This window comes from Ursus americanus, chromosome 5 (assembly GCF_024610735.1).
Source record: "Ursus americanus isolate L20-20 chromosome 5, mUrsAme1.1.p, whole genome shotgun sequence".
NCBI lineage: Eukaryota > Metazoa > Chordata > Mammalia > Carnivora > Ursidae > Ursus > Ursus americanus.
In genome coordinates this window covers 71,088,093-71,100,280 of record NC_142131.1, presented here as the reverse complement: position 1 = coordinate 71,100,280, position 12,188 = coordinate 71,088,093, and the positions used below count along the sequence as shown (strand labels likewise).

General features: G+C 37.3%; 1 protein-coding gene across 3 annotated transcripts in view; it reads right to left on the bottom strand.

Moving 5' to 3' along the window:
* Positions 1-12,188, bottom strand: part of DTWD2 (DTW motif tRNA-uridine aminocarboxypropyltransferase 2) — a 161,085-nt gene that overhangs the window by 3,072 nt on the left and 145,825 nt on the right. For all 3 annotated transcript variants that reach the window (XM_045794879.2, XM_087862366.1, XM_087862367.1), the window contains one exon: positions 5,101-5,229. In XM_045794879.2, the coding sequence (XP_045650835.1) occupies positions 5,101-5,229 (129 nt within the window). The remainder of the gene's footprint in view (positions 1-5,100; positions 5,230-12,188) is intronic.

The window sequence follows — 12,188 nt, the reverse complement described above, 5'->3', positions numbered from 1 at the left end:
TCCTGCTGCCTGAGAACAATCAGATGATGACAGCAATGGGTAAGAGGTTTACTAATTCTCTCGCATTAGGGACCACATACAAGTTAGATATCCCGGTTTTGGTACATTTCAAATAATTCTAACTATATATGTACCTGTCTAAATCCAAATACCTACAGGGCCAATCATATGACATAAACATGTACACTGGGTGGACCCATACGATAACAAAGAACAGTGGAGATTAAAACACAACTACAGCACATGCCCGACCTGAAGTTTTTCAAGTTAAAAAAAAAAAAAATTCCACTCTGTCACATGTTTAAAACATATTCCGAGTCAGATTCTTTCCTTGGGCCTGAGGCCCCTGATCTAAATCAAATAACAATAGCAAACTTGGGTAAGCAAACTGTTTTTTAGAAATAAAAGGAACAAAGAAAAAAGCTGATAGATTTATCTACCAAAATTTCACAACGTCCATATGAAAATGTATTCTCCCTCATACACAATGTGAATGGCAGTGAAGAGCTTAATATAAACTCTAGTTTGACCCTGAACTCTTAGACACTGTCACCAGCATTTCCTTGTCCATGTTTACTCTTTTTTTCCTTATTAAAAAAATCCAAAATATTATTTAAGGGGGCAACGTATCCAGCTAGTAATGCTAACTGGCTACTGACACAGCCCATATAACGAAGTGCATGTGGAGGCTCCTGCGTGCAGCTTCCAGAGACTCTCTTTAAAACGGGACAGACTCGGGAGGCAGAGGCTTCTGCACTTTCTTCTTGCCTGAAACAGGACTGTTAGGGGTGGGACAATCATCAAGTGACTACATTGCAATCAACATAAAGACTAAAGTCAAATATATCTGATGATGGACAGAGAGACAGAAGAGATCCCCAGCCCTGGGCTGCTCACCTCAGCATTTCTTTAATCCAGGAGAAAAAGAAGCCAGTATATACACCGTTCAACCACTCTGTTACATGCAGCCAAATGTAATCCCTGATATACACCAATGGGAAAGAGACAAACTTCTTGGAAAAGCTCTGCACGCCATTACTGTAGCCCCTTATATATGCTATCATGATTTCTTTTAACTTCTTCAAATAAGAGAGGGAATGTGGAAATGACTATATATTTCTTTAGAGTCAACACAGACTGACTGGATCCTGAAACATCACCCCTAGAAAGCATACCTAGGACTATATACAGACTGAGATAATGGAAGGTTCTATTTATGACATTTGTTAGATTTTTGATGGACAAAATACTAATAGTCCTATTGGTAAGGGCCTCCAATGTTTCCCTCCTGAAAAGGAGATTCTATCAGTTTCCTAAGGTAATTAAGAGAATGAGTTGTGGAGACAGATCTAGATTAGATTCCCACTCCATCTCTGTGGTGCTCAGTAGTGCTATTCATAAATACACCAGTACTCCATCTGTCAGATTAGGTACGGCCATATCACTTGCTTTGGTTAACAAAACGTGAGTGTGAGTACTGTGCGTCACCTCTGGACAGAAGCTTTAAAAGAATGTATGACTCACCACCTCCGTTTATGCCTTCCTCGATGAAAGGAGAATGACATATCTAGATGGTGCCTCCACCAGCCTGGGCCCCTAAGTGACTACAGCAAGCACAAGCCCCCCAGCCATCCCACAGCACAGACAGTGTGACAGAGGCATAAACCTCTGTTGGGTTAAGCCATTCTGATTTTGCAGCCGCATCTAGCCTTTCTTGACGGGTGTAATCATTACTAGCTACGTGTTGCCAGATAAGTCATATAGCTTCTCCTTGCCATTTTCTTCATCTGTAAAGTGAGGGAAATAATGTCAACCTTACAGAGTCATTGTTAGGTTACATTAAGGGGAATGTGTTTAACATGTGTAGCACACCACGTGGTAATAAATGACAAGGCTTCTGTATAAACTAACATTATATCTGAGGCAATGTGAAGCCATAGGAGAAACAGGCTGGTTCATAGGAACAATAAAAATCCAAAATCCTTCACTTTCAAATTAAGTTCATTTTTAAAAGTTTATTTGGGGGGAAATCAGTGTTTTGTAAATCCTCTGTCTGCAGGTATAAAGTGACAGTTCTCAAGGGACCGTTACTGACCAGCTACTGTTGTCAAGCAGAGAGCTACGGCACTCAGGCCGCGCACAAACCTTTACCCCATTTACCTCTACAGGCTCATAAGATAAAACTTCATAAGTGGAAAAGGTTCTATTATAAAAAAGATCCCTAAGCTCAAGATTTTCAAAGTGTGAAAAGCCCTGGTAAATATTACAATAGCTGAATGAAAATCACCAATCGTCAGTTAAAAATTTTTGTCAATTTATTGGCAAGAATCAGGGGGACAAGGAAGAACAAGGGGATTAATTCTTCTTGAGTTCTTGGGGTCAGGCAATTAACACATGTTATCCCACTCAATTCTCACAACAGTACTAAGAGGTAACTATTTTCGGTATGTGATAGGTAAGTAAACAAGCACAAGGAGATCATGTGAATTGCTCACGGGCAAAAAGTGATGATGTAAGTGATGGAGGTTTAATTCAAACTTGCTTAGCTTACTCAGAGCTACTGTGAGCGTCTGAAAAGATGCTAGCTTTTAGCTTTTCTCATAAAGGACGAGGATGAATCAGCAGACTAAGAAAGCTCTTCTGTGCCAAGTTCTTTATTTTGAGGAGCCCTACCTACCCGTACAGAATAAAGCCAGAAGAAAAATTACTACCCTGCCCCACTGTCTTAATGTTTCATTAGGAGGCCGCTAATAAAAGCTTACTGGGGGAAACACGTATGTCCTAGCCTTCCTCCGCAGGAAAGAGAGAAAATACCTACATTCAGAACAGACGGTAACTGCATTTCTCAGGGGAATGAACTGATGTATTTTTTAAAAATTGTAGCTTGATTCGAACAGGATGGACTTGGGATTCCCCTACTGAGAAAGCTAATTTTTTGCCAGCTGTAATAATAAGTAACTTGGGATGTTCCATTATGCATTTTTCTGCCCCTGCTCCAGCCAAGAATCTTATCAGCACCTCCCAAATCACACGTCTGATTGTCAAACACCCTTTTTCCTCTCCTGGCCACTGAAGTATGACTACTCCTGGTGATCAAAGCAAACAGAAAGAGAACTGTAGGACCTCAATATTACTTTGGGATTTCGTGTGCCATTGGATCCACAGACAACAATAACAAAAGCTGAAGACAGGATGGATCCTGTCGCCATTCTGTGTCTTGAACTTTGCCTGTGGTTGGATATTATACTCAGAACGTAAGATAAGCTTCCTGCTGGAAGGGTACATTAACTAATACCAGAATCATGTATCTTATGAAACTGGGAAGGAAGGAGCAGTAGCAGCACTGGCAGTAGTAGTACAAAAACAATCAAAACCCCTAGCCCTATTGTATCACAACGACATTATTAAATCACCACCACTACCAACAATGTAAGCTTCTGTTCAGAATTGAAGCAAAGATCCAATTCCAGTGTAGAAATAAGAGATGTAGGTCCATAGACGATTCTTTCCAGAACCCCAAAGAAGGAGAGGAAATAAAGTTTCAAATCCACAGTCAAAGAATATTACATTTTTCCCTCAAGATTTGAGCTTTTAATGGGTCCTTGGTCTGATGTGAGCTGATCGTAGAGTTTTAAGTCAACAAAAAGGAAAATAGAGAGACTGTACAGAAAGCAAGTTTAAATAATAGCACTCAGTTTCATCTTTCCTTTAAGATGCCCAAAATGAGTATATTATTTTTGCTCAAGAACATATAAACAAAATAGAAAAACAAGTATAGGGGTATATAAAGTGCTATGTTGATAGCTAGATACATGGGAGCCGGTGAAAAGGTTAGAGCAGAGGGAGTTAAGTCAGAAAACACTCTCTGGTCATTTGGGAGAAAGATGTATGGTCCGTCAAGAAATATTTTTCTTTCTCAAAGGAGAGAGAACAGAGAAAGAAAAATTTCCTAGACCCAAAACAAAGTTTACTCACACAGATACACACACAAAAAAGCCTACTCATGAAAGCCTACTTCTTTCAAAAGAAGAAAAGCCTCCAACTCTGACATTTCCCATAGCTTAGGGTAGGGGAGAGGGAAAAATGCAATTCAAGGCTTGCATCAGGCATTCTTTAACTCTCCCTGCTCTGGACGTCTTTGGTTCTTTTTCTTGGTAACCAATCCAATTACTCTGACCTGAGCTTTTAGCCATTACTCAAATTTCCTTCACGGCTAAGGCACACTCTTGTAATAGTACCCACAGAGTATAATGAGAGAGTGAAAGAAGGCAGGAATGAGTACTGTGTATGTGTGTGTGCCAGAAAGAGGAGTTATAAAACTCTATTTAGTTACACTCATTATTACTTTTCTTCTTGAGTTTTATTTATCAAAAATCTTCAGTGATTAAAATACTCTAACAATTTAAGTCTTATTTTGCTGTTCTTTTTTCTTTTGCCTTAAGTGCAAAGTTTCCTACGTGTTCCAAAAGACTGAGATGTTTGTGAGTTCAATGAACATCATTCTTTATCGATGATTATTAAGTATATATGAAATCATCAGGCTTTCATGGAAATTAAATAAAATGATGATTGCAGGTTATAACCTTTTCATATTCTGCAGGCATTTTTTTCCTCAAAAAATTATCTTTTTTATACTCCAAGCAAGTGGTGACTAAGATAAACAGAAAGTTGGTACACCTTCTCAAATAAAAGCACAAATACCAAAAAAAAATGCTCTAAAATATTCTTTTAATTAAAAGAAAAAAGCTGTGTACAAGAAAACACAAAATGCAAAAAGAGAAATACAAAATAATAAAAGAAAAATCTAACCAAAAAACCCTGTATTTAATGTTGTGCTACTTAAAAGCAATTTAGCTTATTACAAATGCTGTTTGCACAGCTTAAAATGAATATTTAAATAATGCAATCTGGATGCTAAACTAGCACAGAAAAACACCAGAGGGGGAGAGAAGGTTATAAATGCACACAAATTTCTATCGCAGATACATTCAATTTGACACCTGAGCTGCAAATTTAACAAGTTATGCATTTCTAAATTTTCTAGATAAAATCTAACCAAACTGCTTACTTTCAAAACCATATAACCTTCCAAAGACATACCTCTTGTATGTAATTGTTTTTCTCCAAAATGGAAAGAGCAGCAGCTGCACATTCCAGTGTAGAAAGGCACCTATTAGTTGGTTGCGTCCGAATTACATACTGACTAGAAATGCTAGTTTTTAGCTGCACCTGAAACCGAAAACAGAATAACAGAATGTAATTTCTGTTTTAAATTTAAAGTTATAAAATCTGTGTTTTAACTACTAACTTCCTTCCCAAATCGCCAGTTTAGAAGTATTAAATGTATTGGGGCACACTCAATGGCTCAGTCGGGTAAGCACCCAACTCTTGATTTCAGCTCAGATCATAATCTCATCAGGATCATGAGATCAAGCCCCATGTCAGGCTCCATGCTCAGCAGGGAGTCTGCTTGAGATTCTCTCCCTCCTTCTTCTTCTGCCCCTTCTTCGCACCCTTCTCACACACTCTCTCTCTCTCTCTAAAATAAATAAATAAATCTTTAAAAAAAGAAATATTAAGTATATCAAAATCTTTCATACATAATATCCTTTGATTATTGTTACTGTTAAATAGTCAAAGAGGATAGTTACACATATACCTGACATTGAAAATACATGCAGAATATATGCAAATTCCTACACATCATAAGTAAAAAGACTAATTGACCCCTTCCCAGGGGACCCATGCATGAAAAGGCACCTCACAAAAGAAAATATAAGAAAGGCAAATAAGCACATGTAAAAGTGCTTAACAGGACTGAATGCAAGTTAAAATCACAATGAGATAACATTTCACACTCAATAGAACAGTTAAAATAAAAAAGACTACCACCACCGAATGGAGAGAATATGGAGCAAAGGAAACCCTCAGACATTGCAGTAGAAGTGAAAATAATTTAATTACTTTGGAGAGTTGACAGTTGGGGTATTATTAATTTCATAGTTTAGTCTTTCATTATTTCTTAATATAAACTGATAGGTGTATGCTTGTATGGGGGCAAGTGAGTGTACACACACACACACACACAAATTTAGCTGAGTGAGACTTGATAATTGACAGAGTCAGACATGAGAAAGGCAACAGAAAATCAAATGTCAACATTCTGGCCTTTTGATTCCTATTTTAATCAAGTGAAATTCAAGTAATCTTACACTCATAAAGCCATATTCCTAGCCCATACTCTTTACAGCATCACATTTAAAGGTAGATGAGAATTTCAGTTTTTACTCATAAAATATGTAAGCATGTGGAATGAAGTAGTGATGTCTAAGTCTTAACACAGAGGAACTTGATTTTATTATCAGGTGTTCTCTCTCATTTACTATCTCTGAAGCTCCATGAGTCTCTCATTCCTTTAAAGCATTAAATCTCTCTTATATCCATGGAATCTTGTCTCTCAGTCCCCTTCTTCCTTTTTTTTTAATTTTTAAGATTTTATTTATTTATTTGTCAGAGACAGAGAGAGAGAGCACAAGCACGGGGCACAGTAGGCAGAGGGAGAAGCAGGCTCCCTGCTGAGCAGGGAGCACAATGTGGGACTGGATCCCAGGACCCTGGCATCATGACCTCAGCCGAAGGCAGACACCTAACCAACTGAGCCACCCAGGCATCCCTCTTCCTTCCTTATGCAGTCCCCCCATGAAGAGAAATATGGTCCTTCTACTCTGAATGCGTTTTGTTCAAAGAATTCTCTACAACTTGTATCCTTTCTATCCTCGGAGAGAGGAAGGGGGGAGGGGGAGGAGGGGAAAGAGAGGAAGGGAGAAAAGAAAAGTATGCATCATAAAAGATTTACTACAGATGTATTTAGTTTTGGAATACATCCTTTAAAGCATATTTAACTAATAATGTTTTAGAAATAATCATATTAAAATGACTCTGCATTTCTACCAATGTAAAAAATGGAAAATAGATGCAGGGAGGGAAAGAGATGGAGGAAAACGGTTCAGAAACGTGTAATGATAAAAAGAAAGCCTATGATTACATAACCATAAGAATAATTCATAATGTTGATTAACTGTAATTACTAACAGCTTTGATATGTCATCAGGTCAACTAGAAAACATAGTCAGCTACTGCTTTCAGCACTCAAGCCCATCACTGGAGGAATTGATAATAAATATCTGATTACAACTAAAACTTTGGGGAACACGCAAAATTCACAGTGAATTTTGTTAGAAAATACTTGATTTCTATTTTTTTAATTTTTTTTAAAGATTTATTTATTTGAGAGAGAGCAAGAGGAAGGGGTAGTGGGAGAGAGAATCTTAAGCTGACTCCATGCTGATCAGAGAGCACAACTCAGGGCCTGATCTCACAACACTGAGATCACGACATGAGCTGAAAACAAGAGTCGGAGGCTTAACCAACTGAACCACCCAGGCACCCCTGGAATAAATCTGATTTTTAAAAAATAAGTTTGTAAAAAAAATATATTTAAAAAAACAAAAAAGAAGCTTATTATTTCGGCAAGGAGTTTTACTCCTTATTATTTTACTTTCTTTTCACTTCTACTCCTTTCATTATTTTCACTTCTACTCCTTTCATTATTTTCACTTCTACTCCTTTCATACATGGCTGTATGAAATCTTAGAATTTGGAATTCACCTAATGTTAGAGGACTTCAGAAGGTCCTTCACAAATCATCTCTCCAGGATTTATCCAGTAAACAGATCTATTAAAAGTGTAAATAACTAAGATCTGTCATGTTATCAACGTACATGTTATTAGAGCATGTTAACATGACCTTCTCACAGGATCTATTAGGCTTTTGGGCTGTATCACCTTCATCACTCTTGATCCAGTGAGTAAATGAGCAAGAACAAAAAGAAATCCTGTTGATCCATCTTCTTGAGAAGTCACGGGCTTCATAATAAATAATTTGTCAGAAAGTGCCTGTTCAAGAACTTCCAAGGCAAAAATAACCATTCTAATAAAAGAAAAAATTAATATCTGACTAAAGTATATCAAACCTGACAATAGCTAATCAATTAATCTCAATCAAGTCATTTCATTTCTCAGTTTCTTCCCACCTATAAAAATCATACAGATGGACCTGATGGTGTTAAAACCTATCTTTTAGCAATTAATCCTAATATAGCTAATATTATATATTATATATCATAATTAATGTATCATATAATTGTGATAATATTGATGTATAATTATTATATAGAAACTTAATTTCCAAATATTAGAAGCCATGATGACTCAAAGAATGCTTCAGTAATTTTGATTTTTTTGGAAGCTGGTTCTCATGGGTTTAAGTTGTTTGACTGCTCTTGATGTAACTTATTCTTTAGGAACAGGAAAATCAGTGGTTGGTTTAGAATTCTCCCAGTATGGATTGTGAGCCTAATATATAACTCCCATTTTAGAAACAGCCAACTCTTCCAGGTCTTATTTCTAGATTTAGCAACAGATCTTTTCCATTGATTCTCTGAATTGGCTAAAATTTGAATTCCTAACAACTCTTCTGTGATAAGGCCTTCCTTTCTTCTCTTCCATTAAATCTTTTTTTTTTTTAAAGATTTTATTTATGTATTTGACAGATAGAGACAGCCAGCGAGAGAGGGAACACAAGCAGGGGGAGTGGGAGAGGAAGAAGCAGGCTCATAGCGGAGGAGCCTGATGTGGGGCTCGATCCCATAACGCTGGGATCATGCCCTGAGCCGAAGGCAGACGCTTAACCGCTGTGCCACCCAGGCACCCCTCTTCCATTAAATCTTAAATATAAATTTAACATACAAGAATACCAGGTAACAGTCTGATGACGATGATCGCTGTTAGATGCCTATAAAAAGGGCTTTTTCAAATGTCTCCTTCCTAGCATATTTTTAGCTGCTTTTGTCACAAAGTGACATGTCATTAAAAATCTGGGTGACACAGCATGTACAGTGGCTTAGTAATGGCTTTTAGGGCCATAAAAAAAAGTAAATATCCAAGGCAAAACATGCCATAGCTTCTCTGTACAATATAACATAAGCATTTTTTAAATAATTTACTATACTATAAATTGGTTAATTCTTTTGTCAAACAAAATAAACTTAAATAAGACCTCAAAATTAAAATTTTAATTCACACCTTCAGGCCCCACAAATGTATTTTTATAATTTGATGGTGATTACTTGTTATCTGTACTCAGGCTATTTTAAGCCAAGTTTCATTACTATATAAAACTATTGTGCTTCTCATTTATTAAGAATCACAAGGCATTCTAATCACTTGATCAGCCTCCTTGTTACAGGGTTCTAGGAAAAGCAATCTATTTTACAGTTGTTTCCTGAAACAACTCTAGTCTGGAATGGGCTGAAATAAACTCCCTTTTAGTAGCATCCTGAAGTCTTCACCACTGGAAGACACACGTAAAAACCCTCCTTTCTTCAGCAGCCTTTCTTCTATGACCTTCCACAAGCAAGATTCATCATCTGAGCCTGCGAGCGAACCTCTGAAAGAGAGGCACTAAATCTTTTCTCCTCGCCTCAATTTTTCAATCCCCTTCATTCCTTTCATTCCCTTGGTTTAATTCAACAGTATGATTTAATAGTGGTAAGAGTCTAACTTTGGCATCAGACAGTTGCCAGTTCTAACAGAGACTTAGCCACTTATGTTCAAACTTTCGTGCACTTACTGGACACTAAGTGCCCTTCCAGATAATGCGCTCGTATTGTCACTTTTAATACTCACAGAGACCCTATGAAGTAAGTACTGTTATGATCTCCATTGTACTGAGGACAAAACGAAAGCACAGAGGGTGAAGTCACTAACTCAAGGTTCTAAAATCAGGCCTGGTGGAGCAGACACATGAATCTACAAAGTCTTAGTCAAGAATGGAACTCTATCACCAAGCTAATAATTAAAGGTTAGGCAAACCTCAACACACGAAACAAATAAAAACAGAGCTATTCTTGTGGAAAGCAAGACTGAGGCACCCCCCCTCAAGAATTTTAGGGTTCTTCTGAACATGGTTTTAAAATAATGATATAAAAGGAAGGGTCTTCTCCTATACAAGTATCAAAGTTACTCATAAATACCAGTATCCATGCCTTGCTCCAACCCTGCCACACTCTGAACCCTGCAAAATAGTGTGTATGGGGGCGCCTGGGTGGCCTTCGGCTCAGAGCGTGATCCCGGCATTCTGGGATTGAGTGCCACATCAGGCTCCTCTGCTGGGAGCCTGCTTCTTCCTCTCCCACTCCCCCTGCTTGTGTTCCCTCGCTCGCTGGCTGTCTCTCTCTCTGTCAAATAAATAAATAAAATCTTTAAAAAAAAAAATAGTGTGTATGAATTGGGAGGCCAAAGGCACAACTAAAAGCATGAGATGGGGAGTTAGACACACCTAAATTTAAATCTGAATAATAGCTGTTATGACCGCCAACAAGTTTCTTGAACTCTCAGAGCCTAAAACATTAACAACTTCAGGGGACGACTGTGCTTTAAAGGAGCTAGTCTCTATGAAGTGTTTAGCAATGTGTGCCCTACAGTAAGCAGGCCACCCAGGCAAAGAGGGTGAGGAGGGTGGTTTTACTGATGCAGCTGATGTGAATCGGGTTGGTGGTGCTGGTGGTGATTCACAATGCTTTCTTCATCATCTAATGAACAGGTGCAAAGCTCTCCGATTTACTGCAATAAAGCCAGATGAACAGCCTGGCCAAGGGTGTGGAATGAGATGGAATTTAGGACAGAGCCAGAAGTTAACTTTTACAGGATGGAAGAAGAAAAGCTAGGGAATAGGTAGAGAAGAAGAAAGAGGTTTTACTGAATACCAGAGAAGTACAAGTCACTTTGCCAGGTAAATAAAATATTCCTGGAGTTAGAAGCCTGTAAAGAAAGAAAGAAAAGAAAGAAAAGAAAGAAAAGAAAGAAAAGAAAAGAAAAGAAAGAAAGAAAGAAAGAAAGAAAGAAAGAAAGAAAGAAAAAAAAAGAAAAAAGAAAAAGAGACAGAAATATTTTCACTCAAGATATTATTTACAGACAAGGAAAATACTAGATTTTTACTCTTTCACCTTTGAAGTATGTGATCTGAGAATCATTAAAAAGTGTCATCATTCCCGAAATAATTAGATCTTGTATCCCTATATCTTAGGTATTTCTTTAAAACCCCCACACAACACTATGTAACAAAAGATAGGCCAATAATTTGTAAGGATTTTTGAAAATCACTTTTAAAAGAAAAAAATTTTCATTTCTTGCATGAGCTTGCATGATTATTTTGTCTGCCTAATGCTTTCTACATATTTCCTCCTCTTCCTATACTTGTTTATGTGTGTGACTTATTGGTAATGTTTAATTGATTTTACGACAGTGCAGACAGACATAAAAAAGTGTTGGTTAACAATAGGTTGCTCTGTTCCTGTGAACAATACAGAGAACAGGATACCTAAATAGTAACAAATTATGGGTTGCAGAGTATCAGAACTGGGTATATTTATAACCAATTACTGGACCTTTTTGTGTACAACTGAACCAAATATGTAAAAGTTTAAATATCTATATACCACTGTCTCAATTACAGTATGTATTTTATTGAGCAACAATGGCAAAACCCTAAAAAAAAGGAGACATACACTATGTTCACAGGATGGAAAACTAAATACCGTAGAGATGTTAATTCTCAAAATTTGACTTCTGAGTGAATGTAATCTCAGTACAAATCCGAAGAGGTTTTTTTGTGTGATTTCGTAAAGCTGATTCTGAAATTATATGTTAATGCAAAGGGGAAAAGTACCAAGATATTCTGGAAGAACACAGTAGAAGAACTTGCTCTACCAGTTAGACCGAGCGTAAAGCAACACTAATTAACAGTGTGGAGTTTGCACAGAGACGTATAAAACAACAGAAAAGAATTTAAAGCCTAGAAATAGATTCTCACATAGGTACAAAAGTGATATATGACAGAGGCGGCCCCAACGCAGAGTTTTATACTGGCATCTTCAGTGAGTGGCGCTGGGACAATAAATGTGCAATAATCCAGGTAGCCATATGGGAGAAAAAAATGAAATTAGACCCATAGCTCACACCAAACAAAAAATCAATTACAGATAGATTAAATACAAACATAAAAGATAAAACTGCAAACTTTTAGAAGACAACATAAAAGAATACGAGAGAGAGGAGGTAAGAATGAA